At 42.9% G+C, this 16736-nt stretch overlaps 1 protein-coding gene across 4 annotated transcripts in view; it reads left to right on the top strand.

Moving 5' to 3' along the window:
- PALS1 (protein associated with LIN7 1, MAGUK p55 family member) overlaps positions 1-16736 on the top strand; it is a 98318-nt gene that overhangs the window by 54423 nt on the left and 27159 nt on the right. For all 4 annotated transcript variants that reach the window (XM_054971539.1, XM_054971536.1, XM_054971537.1 and 1 more), the window contains 3 exons: positions 2341-2502; positions 3866-3943; positions 7762-7945. In XM_054971539.1, coding sequence (XP_054827514.1) covers positions 2341-2502; positions 3866-3943; positions 7762-7945 — 424 coding nt within the window. The remainder of the gene's footprint in view (positions 1-2340; positions 2503-3865; positions 3944-7761; positions 7946-16736) is intronic.

Raw genomic sequence — 16736 nt, 5'->3', positions numbered from 1 at the left:
TGGGGAAAAGCAAGAAGGAAAAAAAACGGACAAAACCTGCAGTGACTTCAAAGCTGCTACTAGGATCGCCTTCCCACGTGGAAACGCAAAAAAAAATTGAGGTTATTTGGAAGCTGAACCGCAGAAAAACACTAGTGGGGAATCACCCAATGGCTTCTTCAGGCTGTGCTCCATATCTAGAATTGATATTGTTATTTGGAAAGGTCCCATCTACTGGTTTAGCAGGAAGAGCTGTGACCTACACATGGCATGGTTATGTACTGTGTACAGTGTTTCTTTCAGGCAGGCCTTGACCAGGAGGTGAAGGCTAACTCTTTAGCAAGCAAGCAACAGCCTTATATGTCATACTCCCATATACAGAGGGTGTTACCTGTTTCTAGATATCCACTGAGTAGTCCAGAGGTTTTTGCTCAAGCTTAGCCCTACAGGTCATACTGTAAGTTCTTTGGAATCTCATTTCAGTCAATTAGAAAGGGATTCTTGAAAGGTATATTATTTATTTAAAATATTTCTATGCTGCCTTTCCACCGAAATAGAATCTCCAAGGTAGCAAACATTAAAATGTTTAAAACTGCATTTTTAAAAAGTATATTAAAAATGAACAATTCAATAAAACATATAAACATTCATAAAGCCAATTGTATAATCTTCAAGTCCTTTTCCTAAAGATCGAGCCCTTGGCCTGCAGGGTGTTAGAACAGAGGGCCTTGTCCACCTGGAAAGAACTCTGTGTCTTTATTAAGGATTTGTCATACCCAGAACTGATCCACATTTAATCCTAAGGCCAACTCTTTAGAATAGCCCTGAGAACATACCTGAGCAGGAAGAAAACTAGATTGTCCTTTGACCTGTTTCTTCCCCCTGCAGGAGGGAAGAAGGTGCCACGCACACTGAACAAGTGACTCAGGTAGCATTGTGGCATGCCAATTACTATCCCATCCTGTTAACTTCACTTGTGTCTAACATAAATGCCTCAGCAGAGGAATATTGTAGAGCAGCCACATGGACTTCAGTTCAGACTACACATTACAAATAAATTCTGTTATCTTGGCCAATGCAGCCTTTGGTCAGAGGTATTATAGCAGTCACTGCAATCAGAATAGATGTTATCCTTCCCATGTGATATGGAGATACTGCTTTGGACATCCCATACTAAAATGTCCCCCCACCTCAGAGTGAGAAAGGAATGTTGGATACTTACTGCAACACTTCTTTGCACTCCAAGGAAAGGAGGTCATCTTACCATACCCTGGGTGAGGGAGGGAGAGGACGGAGAATCCTTAAATTTTTATTTGTGCAATGCCTTTTCCTGTATGTTGTTACTTGCAGCTGCTTTCACTGTTGCATGTTCCAGCGCCGGATCTAGGGTTGCCGGCGCCCGGGGTAACCCTAGGCCGACCACTTCGTGCGTGCGCTGCGCACGTGCGTGCTCCCCGCACTGCGTGATGACGTCACTTTGTTGACATCATCACGCAGGGTGGAACAGCGGAGGCAGCATTCGGGGCTGGGAAGCTGCCCGCGCCATTCGCCTCCCCACAGGCGAATGGCGTGGATGGGCTCGCAGCCCCACGCGCTGCTTTTGCCTGCACCACAGGACAGGGGGCGGCTGGCTTGCCGCACACCCCCTGCCCTGCAGGGCAGGCAAAAGGCAGCGCGGCCACCCGCACCATTCGCCTGCCCCGCAGGACAGGGGGCGGCTGGTTGCCCCCTGTCCTGCAGGGCAGGCGAATGGCGCGGGTGGCCCCACAGCCCCCCGTGCTGCCTTTTGCCTGCCTTGCAGGACAGGGGGTGTGCGGCAAGCCGTCTACCCCCTGTCCTGCGGGGCAGGCAAAAGGCAGCGCGGGGGGCTGCGAGGCTGCCCAGGCTGCGAGGCTGCCCACGCTGCTGCCTGCGCCCTCTGGCAGCTGGCAGCTGCTCCCAGCGCCCCCTCCCTGGTGGCACCGGGGGCAGACTACCCCCCCCCGCCCCCCCCTCAATCTGGCCCTGGCATGTTCACATAGCTATTTTCTGTACAGTTAGGAAATTAAAACTTTTTTCATTACTTGGGGAAATATCCAGACTGGGGAGTTGGGTGACCCCCCCCCCACCTGTGGAAACAGGAAGGAAAAATTCCAGTTTTGTTCCTGAGAGTAAGTGAACCCTAAGATAAGTGAGCCCTCAAGTTCAGCATAAGAGGGAAACTGAGGGTCTGTAGTGAGAAGGGGGAGTCAACAGAAATGGTCATTTCCTCGTAAGTGCCCTTAAGTCCACAGGCCTGTGTAGTTTCCAAAACAGGTTAATTAGGTTGTACTTACAGGATATTTCTGATATATTAAAATGGCTACTCTTTTAATTATGAAGGGTGCTACGGTACGCAATGAAATGGATTCGGTCATCATCAGTCGAATAGTGAAGGGAGGTGCTGCAGAAAAGAGTGGACTGTTGCATGAAGGCGATGAAGTTCTGGAAATTAATGGAATTGAAATTCGTGGAAAAGATGTCAATGAAGTTTTTGACTTGCTGGTATGTGAAATCTATTGTAGAAAAACTTAGGGCCTAAACAGACATGATGTTGGGAGATCTGAGATCAGATCTAAGCATTTTTAAAAGGTAATAGCTACCTCTTTCAGATGGAGACCATGGCATAGTGAGGGGGCATTTAACCCTTTCATTCCTACAGTTTGCTAATTGAAACTAACTGAACTGAACTGAAACTAACTGAAACAGACTTTCACCCAGTGATTCTGAGAGGAAGAAAATTGATTTTAAAAGGGAGGGGGGTTGTCCTTTCCATGACTTACAGCCTGGGGGTGGATGTGATTTCAATGAGTAAAACTATGTGCAGGTAGAAGGATTAAACTCCTCCCCCCCCCCGCCCCCAGCACATGAATTCACTACAAATCAGGACCCTGCACAGCAGCTATTAGGCTTTTAAAAACACTGGGAAGATGCAGTCACAGTTCTCCAAGTGTTTCATACGTTTTGGTCCTCGTTGTCGTGCCTGTTGAAGTTGCCACTTGTTATCACCCTGCCAGTTGTGAATTTAAATCTGAGACATTGTAATGCAGTCACTGATACATTTGTTTTGCTATACAGCAGTTGTTGCAAAAAAGTTGGGCACCTGCACGTCTAGCAATCAGCCACTTCCTGACATCTGAATAGGTCTGAATAGTTAACTAACTGTTCAGGTCTGAAATTGTTCTTCCATGAAAGTCCACCAACTTCATATCATGGGAGTGAGGCATCATTTTATTTAAGCAGAACTCTAGAGGCCTTGAATATAAATATCTAGGGTTAAATTATTTGAATATTTTATGTGTGTGTAGCTTTTTTCACTTTACTTGAATTTTGTCTCAGATGATGCACCTGTGTCCTCTAGTTTTTCCGCATGCCCCAAAACATACCATGAAGTTTCCACTTCTGCGTTTTGCAAGAAATACAAGAAACTTGTTGGTTAATTCCAAAGAGGTGCTTACTTTTCCACAATATGAGCTCAAGAATTATGTCCCTGACTCCAACCAAAGGTCTGTCAGTTCAAGCATTCTGTCCCCCTCAGCAGTGACCTAAAGCATGTGCTGCTGTTCCTTTTTGCCGTCCATCACTTTCTGCCTTGTCTGGTGAACCAGACTAGAGTCTGAGTAGAGGAAAACGCTATTTCTCACACATAGCAGATTCTGATGGTGATGTCAGTTGCCATGTTGCTGTAGTATCTCCATAAACAGGACTGGAAAAAAAAATAAAGCATGCTTTTATTAAATGAGAGTTTTACAAGAACAGCAACTACTTCCCCTCCCCCCCCCACTACCAATGGTCATTGCTCACTATGAGCAAATATCTAACATTAATCATTGCAAGCTACCACTGAAGTGTTTATTTTTTATCATAGGCAGACATGCATGGCACTCTGACCTTTGTGCTGATTCCCAGTCAGCAGAGCAAACCACCACCTACTAAGGAGACTGTGGTATGTGATTTTAACACATTTACAATATGTAACGTACTGAATTGCAAATGGATTTTATCTTCTTTTGATGCTGTTTAAGACACTCACTGTACTTTGTGTTATATGTTTTCTTTTTTTTTTATAAATTTTTTTATTTTTCATAACTACAAAACACTACACCAGACTATCACAAGGAAAGGGAAAGGACAAAGGGGGGTGGAAAAAGAAAAAGGGGGGGGGAATGAACTACAAACACTAAACACTACACTTCAATGTTTCCCTTCATACTGTCATAATACAAAAATAGCTCCATAGAATAATGATGGAGTGGTTAATCATACAGAAAATAAACATTTCAAATTCTGATTAAACTTTCCTCCCCCTTCTAGGTCCCGGACGCAATTCTCTCTGTGCAACTGCTGTTGCGATGCTCTCCTCCTCCCCCCCCCCCTCCGGCTCCTCCTTTTCTTCGTTCTTGGTGCAGCAGAGTTCTGGGTTTTTATTCTCAAAATCCTTTAGTTGATCTTCTGATAATATCTTATAGGCCTGATCTTTATATCTGAACCATATTCCTTCCGGGAATAACCATTTGTACTTTATTCCATGGTCCCTCAGAAGAGCTGCAAACTTTTTATATTTAAAACGCCGTTTCCGGACTAGAAATGGAACGTCCTTCAAAATCTTGACTTTCAAACCCATAAAGTCCAAATCCGCATTGTATGAGTTATATAGGATGGTGTCCCGAATCTTTTTAGTTGAAAAGTCAATAATGATCTCACGAGGCAACTGTCGCTTTGTTGCATATTTTGAAGAAGCCCGACGGACCTCCAAAATGGCGCTTTTAACCTCTTCTTTAGTCGTCCTCGCGGGTGTCGCCAGTAGTTCCGAGACCAAATCCCACAGATCCTCATTTTCCTCCTCTTTCACGTTTTGGAGACGCAAAATTGTCTGCGTTCGTTCCACCTGTAGCCCGATCAGTTGGTTCTCCACCAACTTCAGCTCCTTTTTTGTAGCCTTCACAAGTGACGCACTTTCCAGAGCAGACTTTTCTGCCCCCCCCCCCGCTGCTGCCTTAATGGTTTTCACCTCGCTTTCAATTAAGCCCACCCTTTGATCAGTTTCGTTCAGCTTGTCAACAAAGGGTTTTATGGCTTCCACCACCGCCCTGCGCACCAACTCTTCGAGCGACTCTCCTTTCTGCAAGGTGGCCGAGATTGACTTACCGAGAGCGGGACTTTGCTTCTTTGCTGCCATTTTTGGGGGGGGGGGCGCCAACAAAATTCTGGAACTCCACGAAGGGGAAGAGCGAGTCTTCTTCAGATCAACCTCTCCTTCACAAACGCTTGTAGAACAGAAGGGATTCGCTTGTTTACAGGCTTCCGCCTGTTTCTTTTACTTGCCGTTTCTCGTTGCCCGGCGGCACTCGAGGCGCCGCGCACATCTGCCGGCCTCCATAGGGACAAACGGGCAATTCCCCCCCCCGCATTGATTTCGGGGAGTTCTTCCCGCCGCGTCCCGGACCCTCCCTGGGAGTCCTGGGGGCTAATCCTTACGGATCAGCCGCCCGGTCAGGGTGCCCGGTCGTTTCCTCCCGGACCAGCCGAGAGGAGCGTCCGGCATGGCTGAGAAAACGAAACCGAATCTGTGTTATATGTTTTCAAACTAGCTTCTGAAAACTTGTTTAAGCATTCAAAGGGAGTTTCCCCCCAATAGTATCTTTTGGACTCCATTTAGAACGTGTCAGTCCTTTCATTATCTGAAGGGTGGTGGTGGCAGGAATCCATTCCTAACCACATACTTTGACTTCTCAAGTGCTATTCATTCCTCATTATAGCAGTACTATTGTTGGGAAATAGTAAAGGAATGATTTGTAAGAAGCAGGGAATAAAGTAGTTAGGAAGGGCTGGTAGAGAAAAATGCCAGTAAATAGAACAGAAGTTTTTGTTGATAGCCAAATAAATTTCCTGGGCATCCCATTTTAGGCAGGTTAGTACATTAAATGATGCATGCAGTGCCTCTTTTCCTCCACAGAATGCTAAATTCATAGATTTTAGATGAGTGTAATCTCAGTTTAGTAAAAGTCTTGATCAGTTTTACTATGTTTTGTCACAGTACAGAAATAAGACTATAATTCTTGATAGTTTGCTCAGGAATTGCTCACTTTGACATCCTTGTACTAACCTGAAGCTGTTCAGTGCAGACTTTCTGTTTCTGCAATCAGATGTGCATGCTAACTAATAGATATTGCCACGGCCTAGAACAGGTTGCCAGTTTCGATATTTGTTTTCCTGTCCCTCCCCAGTTTTCTTCTGTGCCACCAGGAAATTCCTTGTACAGTCACTCTTCAAAATGCCCTTCCACTGAGCTCAGTGCAGGACTTGTTGCCCCACCCCTTTCTAAACAGAATGACTTCTCCTTGAGAAATGCATGTTTGAAAAAAGGAGGGGCAAAGGGGGAATGAATTTAAGAAAAGAAGCTTTGTTTTTAAATTGGTACTCTGCATAATAAACAAATCTGGTGAAATAGTAAGATTTATAAGCTGTCTGCCTTTAAGTTGTTAACAAGGTGATTTTATTGAAAAGGCACCTTACAAATAATGTGAACAGAAGTATTTGAAACTTGGTGGCAATCTAAGGTTTGCGGTGTGTGGAAGATGCAGGGATCCCTCCTAGATGTCCTCGAGTGCTGAAGTGGAAGGACTTGCCACCCACCCCCTTCCCCAGCCAAGTATTGATTCTTCAATAGCTCTTTCAGGGTATGATCTGGCTGCCAAAAATTGCATCAATGGACCTAATGTTCTATTATTTTCATGGTGATCAGTTCATACATTATTTCTATCTATTTTCATGTATCTCATCTTAAGCTCTTCATATCATATATTTTGGATCATTTTCCATATTACATGATCAATGAATATTTATTAATTTAGAAAATTTGTAAACCACCTCTCCAAAGACCTGTTTGAGGAAGTTCACAAAGTAAAACATGATACAAATATGATAACGTCTTTAAAATATACCAAACCATTAAAAAACCCAGCCAGATCATAAAAACAGCTTAAAATTTCAGGATCCGAAAATGATTGTCATGAGTCCTCAGGCTAGACTCAGATAGTAAAAACAAATTTAAAAATATCAAATGGTTAGGTAAAAGACTGGGTTAAAAGAAATATTTTGGCTTGGCACCTAGAAGAGACGAGGAGGGTAGGTGCTGAGTGAGCCTCAAGAGAGGAAGGGCATTCCACAGATGAGGCACAACTGTTGAAAAAGCCATGTTGCAGTTCACCACTGCCTCACCTCTGCAAGTTGGCATGCAGAGAACAGGGCTTGTGAGGAGGATCTTAGCTGGCAGGCTGGACTGTACAGGAGCAGCAGTCCTTCAAGTACTTTGGGCACCAAGTTGTTGAGGGTCATAAGGGTCAGCTCTTTAAATAGATGGCAAGTTTTTGCTGTCAGGCTCTTCAGCTCAAGCTTGGATTCTACTAATTTGGGGATTGCTCCCATGATATAGACTTAGTACCTCAACTGATTTGGGTGGGGGGGATGTGCTTTTCTGCTTTCTAGCAAAGAAGATATTTCACATTGGAAATCCTAAAATTAGACCTTTTTTGTTCATGTGTTTAAAACTAGATCTTATCCTGATTATATGAGAAAGGGTTTGAATGCTTCTGATGTTTAATTGCTTTTTATATTGGCATCTGGTTCTTATCTTCATGTGAACGCTTTGTTCTGTATTAGAAATCAAATTTTATCTTCTGTACACAAAAGGGAACATGTACCAGGGAAAATATCCTTGGATCCATTCATCTATTTTTATGTTTATACCTCTTTGTTTCCTAGATCCACGTGAAAGCTCATTTTGACTATGATCCATCTGATGACCCCTATGTCCCTTGCAGAGAATTAGGCCTATCCTTTCAAAAGGGAGATATACTCCATGTAATTAGCCAGGAAGATCCAAACTGGTGGCAGGCTTATCGAGATGGAGATGAGGAAAATCAGCCTTTGGCAGGCCTCATTCCAGGTATTTTATCAAAGAATGCATATGTATTTACAAAAATTTCTGGTACTACTGTTTAAAGCACTTTGTGAATCTGTGGGCTATTGCTGTGGGTTGGGTTATGAACCATTCACTACTGGCCCTAGAAAATAGAACATTTCATTTCTGATGTTTTGACTTGGCAATCCTGTAAACCATATTTCCTCCTTTTCTTAAAATGGATAACTTTGCGAGAGCTTACTGCTGTGATAGCTGAATTGTCAAACATAGTGCTTTTATAACTTGTACTGCTAGGAATTACCCTTGCCTTATTTCTCTGTCCAGTCAGTTTGCTATTACATACAAGAAAACACTGATTTCTAATGTCCTCTTCAGGATAAGAATTTCAATTAATCTCTCTCCTTTTCCTTAAATAACTCAAAATCCAAGTATGTTTCAGATAGGGTTGCCAGGTCCAGCTAATACCACCCCCTCCCTGGCAGGAGATCTGAGGCCCAGCTCCAACCTGGGTTTTTTTCTGTTTGTGCGTGCAGTGTGCACGTGCTCCCAGCTTGTGCAATAACATCACTTCCAGGAAGTGATGTCATTGTGTGGGCCATGGGCTGCCCTGGGAGTCCTCCCACGCTCCACAGGGAGCCGAATTGGCCCAGATCCAGGTGCTGCAGAGCACAGCACCGCTCCCACGCTATGCAGCAGCCTGATTCGGCCCAATTCAGGCTGAATATAGGCCGAATCATCCCGAATCCAGCCGCTGCAGAGCGCAGGAGTGCTCCTGCGCCCCACAGCAACCCAAATCCGGCCACTGTGGTGCACAGGAGTGTGCCGCACCACCTGGGGGCGTGCTCCAGGAGGGACGTCTCCTGCTGGCCAGGTAAGTGGGGGTGGAGGGTGGGAGCAGGGGATTCCCTGCCCCGGTGGGGATCTGGCATCCCTAGTTTCAGGTGCCACAAATGCTCCATTTTTACGGCAAACATTCTGATGTATAGAAGCTGCTACTTCTTGCCACTAGTGTGTTCTTTTTTGATAGCTCGCTTTTAGCAGATAAGCATCCTGAGCTCTCTAAGCCACAAAAAGGTATATGTGTATATACTTACACATTTTGGTTATCATATTCATCCTATAAATGTCTAACAGTATTTATCTTCCTAGAACTGTAGTAAAAATATCTCATATTTTCAAATGCAGGAGTGTAATTTACAGTTTTAATCAGAGAGGTGAGGTGGGACTTTTTTAAGATGTATTTTTTTGCAGAAGCTATCCTATTGTTAAATATGTTTTTTCATAAAATTAACAACTATGTGTAAATGCCATTGCTAATACAATTTTAGGCAAAGAAGACAGTTTCAAAGTCGTCATTAAAGTTTTTCAGATTATCCTTAGGAATTGTGTGGGAGAATACACGAATGTTTAATTGGTTTGTAAACTGAGAGGAGCAAAATAAAACCAGAAATACAAATAGTAATCCAAATTTTTAAAAACCAAATTATGAATTCACTTGATTGGCTGTGCAACCTAAATTAAAACCAAAAATAAAATCCTCATTTATCAGAATGGAGATTGTAATCACTAAAATAATATGGAACTAACAAGTGATGCTAGTAGAGGTAAATATTTCTGGAATATTGAAGCAATGGAAAAAAATTATTTTCCAGAAAAATAGAAATGTGGGGGAAATTTAAATATATGAAACACTTTTTAAATCAATCTTATGTTTATTTTCCTACATTAATGGCATAAAATCCATTGTTTATAACAGTGTATAAAATTGTACTGGTCGCCATTAGTATATTAATGAAAATTAAAAATATAAGTGTTTGACTGTGCAATCCTAAGTAAAGTTACACTCTTCTAAGTCCATCAAAGTCAGTGGCCATAGAAAGGTATAATTTTGCTTATGATGGTGCTGCTACCCCCCCCCCCCCCAAAAAGAAGTTATTATACCCAGGGCCTTTTTTCAGCAGGAACGCGGTGGAATGGAGTTCCAACACCTCTTGAAAATGGTCACATGGCTGGTGGCCCCGCCCCCTGATCGCCAGACAGAGGGGAGTTTAGATTGCCCTCTACGCCGCCGAGCAGTGCGGAGGGCAATCTAAACTCCCCTCTGTCTGGAGATCAGGGGGAGGGGCCACCAGCCATGTGACCATTTTCGCTGAGGGCGATTTAAACTTAAAAAAACTCCCTTGTTCCAGCTGACCCAAAGTGACGTCATTTTGCAGTCCTGAGTTCCACCACTGTTCCACCACCTCTTTTCCCAGAAAAAAAAGCCCTGAGTATATCCAACACTGAACTGTAAACTACTGCAGTCTGTGCTGTCTTACACATATCTTCAAGTTTTTCCTACCTTGCAGATGGCAAAAATAAAGTTGAAAATAGAAACATAAAATTTGTAGAAAAAAGGGCATTAACTCCTCTGTACAGAATCAGTTTCATATGGTCATCATAGAGTAACCACATATTTGAATATTCAGTTACACTTATAACTTTGAAAACACTAAATTCTTAAATTCAATAAATGTTTAAACAATATCATACACATTATAGCATATTAACTATAGACAAAATTAGTCACATTTAAACAGTAAATACGTGCTTGAAAATATATTGTATGTCTACAATATAAACAGGAATCAATATATCTAATTCTCAACATGGCCAAATCTGTGGATACTTAATCCAGAGACTGGAACTACTAACAGACAAGATGGATTTTTCTGTGAACCTGAAAAAAGCCCCATGCTTGTAGGATAATCTGAAATCTAAAAGAAACATGAGTGGGGGGTGGGTGTTAAACACATCAAAATTATAGCAGCAGCACCTATAGCTTTGAGAAATGAATGCCCTAATTGGCCACTGCTGGGCAACCACAACAGCCTTTAAGCCTTGGTTTCTCTCAGTGAGGGTAAGGGGGCAGAGTCCTTTCTAGGACTGTTTTGGCATTTTAGGGCCAACAAACAGGTCATAAAAGCCAAGGCCTTCCTCTGATGTTATTTCCTGGCACTGGTATTCTGTATAAGGAAGTTCAATTTAGTAGCCATGACTAGTAGCCATTGATACACATATTCTTCATAAATCTAATTTTCTGTCAAAGCTATGCTTGTGACAGTTGATTAAAGTAGTATTTCTTTTTGGCTGTACTGAACCTGTTGCCCATCGACTACATTAGACATCCTGAAGTTCTCGCATTATTGGAGGGGGGAGCTCATCTGCTTTCTCCACCCCTTCCATGATTTTTTAAACCTTAGTTGTTTTTTCCCTAAACTGAGTAGTCCCAGATTCTTTAGCTCATAGGAAAAGTGTACAACCCCAATGTTTGCTTTCCCCAATGTTTGCTTTCTTCAACACTTTCAGCTTTTCCAGTCCTTTTCCTGATTTTTCACCACTGCCACACACTGAGTCAACATTCTCATCAACCATCCACTCAGTGAAACTAGGATGCACCAGTGACCACCATGGGAGAAAGCTAAATTCTGTTGAAATAGATAAGTAGGCCCCCATGTCCACAGCTTATCATTATTTGGGTGTGCTAAAATTAGTCTCTCAAAAGTTTTCAATGTCTTTGGGTTTTCTCCTTAAATTTAACAATGTAAGGGTAAGTACATAGTAGTTTCTTTATATTGTTTCAAGTGTAATTCCAGTACAAATAATTGATATGTGAAGATTGGGATTCATTTGAATGTAATAATTACCACTGTTAATTATTTTTAACCAAATATTTCTGTTCAAGCATGGGACATGGGTTACTCCTTATTTTGGTTTCTATTTGTTATTTTAAAAATTAAACATGCTAAATCAAATCATGCTCTATTTAGGGCATCAAAAATGATTCAGTAGTATTTTTTGCAGAAAACCCACATCATTGGTTTCAATAAAGAGTGGTATGTGGCCATTCAGGCTATTTAGTTTGTTATTCCTGCATTGGGGGGTGGGAAGGAAAATAAAATAGATCAAACTCATATAATTTGATTCAAGTGCTTGAAATATAAGATGACTTTTCTATAAATGTTTATGAACAACCATAAACTCAGTAAAAATGACATATGTTACATGTAATCTCTTCAAAATTGAGATATATTTTAGTCTCATTTGCCTAGACATTAATCTGCTTGTCAGTTTTGAGTAACCTGTTTTCCTTGTTAAGACACTTAAATTTAGAAATAATTGTCTATATGTCCAACCTTGTATTTCTTATTCATTGTGGTCCTCATTTATTTGTTTAAAATACCACCTTGAAACTACTCCTGCAAACAGAAAAAATGTTTCTGCCTGGCACATTTTTTACTTTTTGCAGCACAGCTTTCTCTGTTTTCTCGGCTAGACCCAATAAACAAAAAGAACTGTTCCCTAAGGAATATCTGTTGTAATCTAAACAATGCAAGTTTAAATGTATTGTTTTGTCAGAAACAATACTGCTAAGTTCATTTCTAGAGGATCTTTGATCTATTAATGTAATCATTTGAGATCAATAGGCCACATGGGTATCTATGATGGGAAAAATTCAAGATGTAAGACTTGCCTGTCTTTAACTTAAATTAATCGGAAAGAATACAGTTCAATTCCAGATAATGTTTTTAGAAATCTGTCTTACGCAAATTAACTCCATCTCAACCGCTCTAAGCACCTCGTCTAATGAGAAGTTTCTATCTTCAGGTTGCTATGTTGCTTGCAATTATGCATAGAACTGTGCATAAATATATTTACTGCCAATGCAAGGACATCCAAGTGATAAGGAATTTCAGCATATCCATTTTGTGAGAGACACTAACATTATAGGCATTCTTCTGACTAGTTACCAGTATAATAGCATCAGCTTGCTGATGATTATTCCCAAGTTATAGGTCAGAATTTAAATATTTTCCAGAGTTATTTGGATAGGTTGTTGTCAAGCTGTCAACACTATCATGTTGGGGTATTGGGCAAGCTACAGCCAGAATTGCAGAAGTGCACTGTGTATACATAGCAGATTTGTTATTGCCTTGCTGTATATCAATTCTGCATTCTGAGAGAGGCTACTGCAAGACTGTTGGCCCCTGTGCATAATGAAGATGCCCATCATGAAGACTCTGCCCTCTATATAAGACTTAGTAAACAGAACTTTGTACTGCCTTCTTGTGGCTAATGAAGAAGACCTATGACAGGGACAAGCAACTGGTTACCCAGGGCCGGTGCACCCTTGAGGCCAGGTAGGTGGTGGCCTCAGGCGTGGGGTGCCGGAGGGAGCGCCAGAGGAGGCGCGGGGGGCAGGAGCACGCACCACAGAGCTGCAGCCACCTATCCCTCACACGCCGGCTGGCCACAAGTGCCAAAAACCCTTGTGCCGCCCCTGTGGTTACCCATGGGTAGAATGAAACCTGCAGGAAGGTCTCGGCTTGCCCTTGGATGTTAAAGTCCCTGGTGCTTTAAATTAAGGTGCGGCAGCCATTGCATAACTTCCCAGTCACAATGACACTGAATGGACAAATAAGTATTAAAGTATGAGCAAACAGGGAGAGTTGTCTCTATGATTGCTGAGCCATCATGCAGATATCTCCTGTTGTTTCAAGGTTAACAGAAAGAAATTAGAGATACTTGAATAGCTGCTCAGAAAGCAAATATGTGATTCTCCCTTCCCTTTCTCCTTCAGTGGGGGAAGGCATCTAAACTAGTTAGGTCACGCCTCCTCTTGTTCCAGGCATGGCTGTGCAAATTTTTGTGTATGCCTTCTGGGATTGTGCACGTGCTTCCCTCCAGGTTGAATAGCCCTGCTGCTCCAGGAGGACGCCAGAGCTTAGCTCTAACTATCTTGTGATAAAACATGGAAAAAGCGGATTATACATAGGGACAACGATGGAAAATAACTTCCAGGGCCCTGGGTATATGGGGAAGAGAGATCGTGTGAAGGAAAAACCCTCTTTGTCCGAGGCCTCGAGCAAAGGGGGTGGGCAAATGAGGGACACTGGCTCCACAGCCATACAAGCTGACTGATCAGGAGTTTCAGAGGCCTCTGATCTCTCCTTGATCAAATCTACCTTACTCTCGCTGGCAGCACAACAGCATGGAAAAGGCAAGGAGGGTCAGCTTCTCTGTGACACAGATGTCACCGGGCTGAGCCGTAATTCCTTCACACTGATGGTTAACAGCCCCATGGGGGGTGAGTCAGTGCCTCAGATTATGGCTCAAGCCCCCCTTGGCTCCCTCCTGGTGGGCCAAGACCCCAGAATTGGGACTTCCGCAGCAAGTTACCTCCCCTTCTGGCAAGCTCAGACAGCCATTCCAGGGACACTGGCTGCATCAGGAGCTATGAATATGGTGAGCGTGCCATTTTTTCACGCTCTCTTTGGACCAGCCCATGGAGTGAAGGATGCAGGCTTGGAAGTAAGCCTGGATGAATCCCCCACAAGTTGCAGGCCCCAACAGTAACCCCCTTTCCTCTGAAATAGGAGGGAAAGAGGGAGCAGGAGTCGACAGATCATCAGTGGACAAATGCACTGAGTCTAGGGAAAGTCTTCGAGCTTGCAGCCCTGCTCTCTCCATAGTCCTGGAGTCCTCAGACTCTTCTGTCTTATCAACTCCAGAGAGAGTACAGCCCAGACATAAACTGTTTAAAGAGTCAATAAAAGTGCTAAGAGGGGCAGGTCAGACAGAGCCAGATCCCTGTCCCCTCCTCAGTCTGCAAAGCATCGCAGATGCCTTCAGACAGGGAGCTCTCTCTCCCCAAGACAGGACTCTGGTTCAGAGGATTCTCTGTCAGTTATCCCTTCAGCTACCATGACATCAGACAGAGAGGAGGGAGAGTGCTCAGGGGAGGAGTCAGATATGAAGGACAATTCAGCCAGGTTCTTCCAGCCAGAGCACTTTCAGAGGCTGCTTTAAAAGGTGGTTACCACTTTAAATTTTCCCAGCCGAGAAAACTCTTCAGAAACCAGCTTGGACACTAGAGGCTTTTAAAAAACACCAAAAAAGATGTCCAGCTGTCCTTTTCCTGAGAACTTTGATGAAATCATATGTTTGGAATGGTCTGTTTCTGGCTATGGGTCTACTCTGCATTCATTTGCAAAGAGGTTTTATTCTTTACCCGATGAGGCCATGGAGAATCTAGTGGATGCTCCTGTGGTTGCACTGCACTCGAGCACCGTTCTGTCAAAAGATGGGGATAATGTATTGAAGGACCTAGTGGACAAAAAGAATGAATATGTCCTCAAAAAATCATGTCCTCAAAAAATCATGTGAGGTGGCTTCGTTAGCAATAAGAGCTTCAGCAGTCCTGTCCAATTTCACCCATGCAATTGTAATATGGACGGATGACTTACTACAACAGCCTGAACCAGATCTACTGGCTCTAAAAAGGTCTCTGCTAAAAATAAAGAGCTGCCCAGTTTACTTCACAGGACAGCATCCAATTTTGTGCCGGAGCCCAAGCAGAAAACATTGTTGTAAGAAAGAACCTCTAGCTGAAACACTGGAAGGTAGACACTCTATCTAAGTCTAACCTATCCACTGAAAAATATTCTGGTTGTCTGCTCTTTGGAGAAAGTGCACTTAACAAAGTTCTGGTTGAAACCAGAGAAAAAAAGAAGGCTATGCCATCTGCTTTCTCTAATAAAGGGAAGGACTACAAATCAAAATCTTTTCAGTCCTTTCATTCCTACAGGACACCAATCAGACCCAGAGACAACAGGGAATCAAGACCTGGAAGGCAATTTACGAGAGCCAGTTTGGTGTAGTGGTTAAGAGTGCGGGACTCTAATCTGGAGAACTGGGTTTGATTCCCCACTCCTCCCCTTGAAGCCAGCTGGGTGACCTTGGGCTGGTCACAGCTCTCTGGAGCTCTCTCAACCCCACCCACCTCACAGGGTGTTTGCTGTTGTGGGGATAATAATGACGCACTTTGTGAACCTCTTTGAGTGGATCTTAAGTTGTCCTGAAGGGCAGCATATAAATCGAATTTTATTAATGTCATTATTACTTACCGGTCCAGATTCCAAGGGAGCCACTTCCCGAACACAAAACACCAGGACTCAAGTACTCCAAACAAAAAACCTTCAGCATGACTCCAGGATTAGGGGACGACTTTCACTTTTCACCAACAATTGGGAAAAGACCACCACAGATCAATGGGTCATCCATGGTAATGGTCGGTTACAAGATCCAGTTTGTGTCACTTCCCACACATCACTTCATACAGTCACCAATACCCTTGGATACAGCCAAAGCAAACCTTTTTTTTTTTTTTTTATAAATTTTTTTATTTTTCATAACTACAAAACACTACACCAGACTATCACAAGGAAAGGGGAGAGGGAAGGGGCAAAGGGGGGTGGAAAAAGAAAAGGGGGGGAATGAACTACAAACACTAAACACTACACTTCAATGTTTCCCTTCATACTGTCATAATACAAAAATAGCTCCATAGAATAATGATGGAGTGGTTAATCATACAGAAAATAAACATTTCAAATTCTGATTAAACTTTCCTCCCCCTTCTAGGTCCCGGACGCAATTCTCTCTGTGCAACTGCTGTTGCGATGCTCTCCTCCTCCTCCCCCCCCCCCTCCGGCTCCTCCTTTTCTTCGTTCTTGGTGCAGCAGAGTTCTGGGTTTTTATTCTCAAAATCCTTTAGTTGATCTTCTGATAATATCTTATAGGCCTGATCTTTATATCTGAACCATATTCCTTCCGGGAATAACCATTTGTACTTTATTCCATGGTCCCTCAGAAGAGCTGCAAACTTTTTATATTTAAAACGCCGTTTCCGGACTAGAAATGGAACGTCCTTCAAAATCTTGACTTTCAAACCCATAAAGTCCAAATCCGCATTGTATGAGTTATATAGGATGGT

Source organism: Eublepharis macularius, chromosome 2 (genome assembly GCF_028583425.1).
Source record: "Eublepharis macularius isolate TG4126 chromosome 2, MPM_Emac_v1.0, whole genome shotgun sequence".
Classification (NCBI taxonomy): domain Eukaryota; kingdom Metazoa; phylum Chordata; class Lepidosauria; order Squamata; family Eublepharidae; genus Eublepharis; species Eublepharis macularius.
Note: the sequence above shows the minus strand (reverse complement) of the source record. Positions and strands in the feature narration are given on the sequence as shown.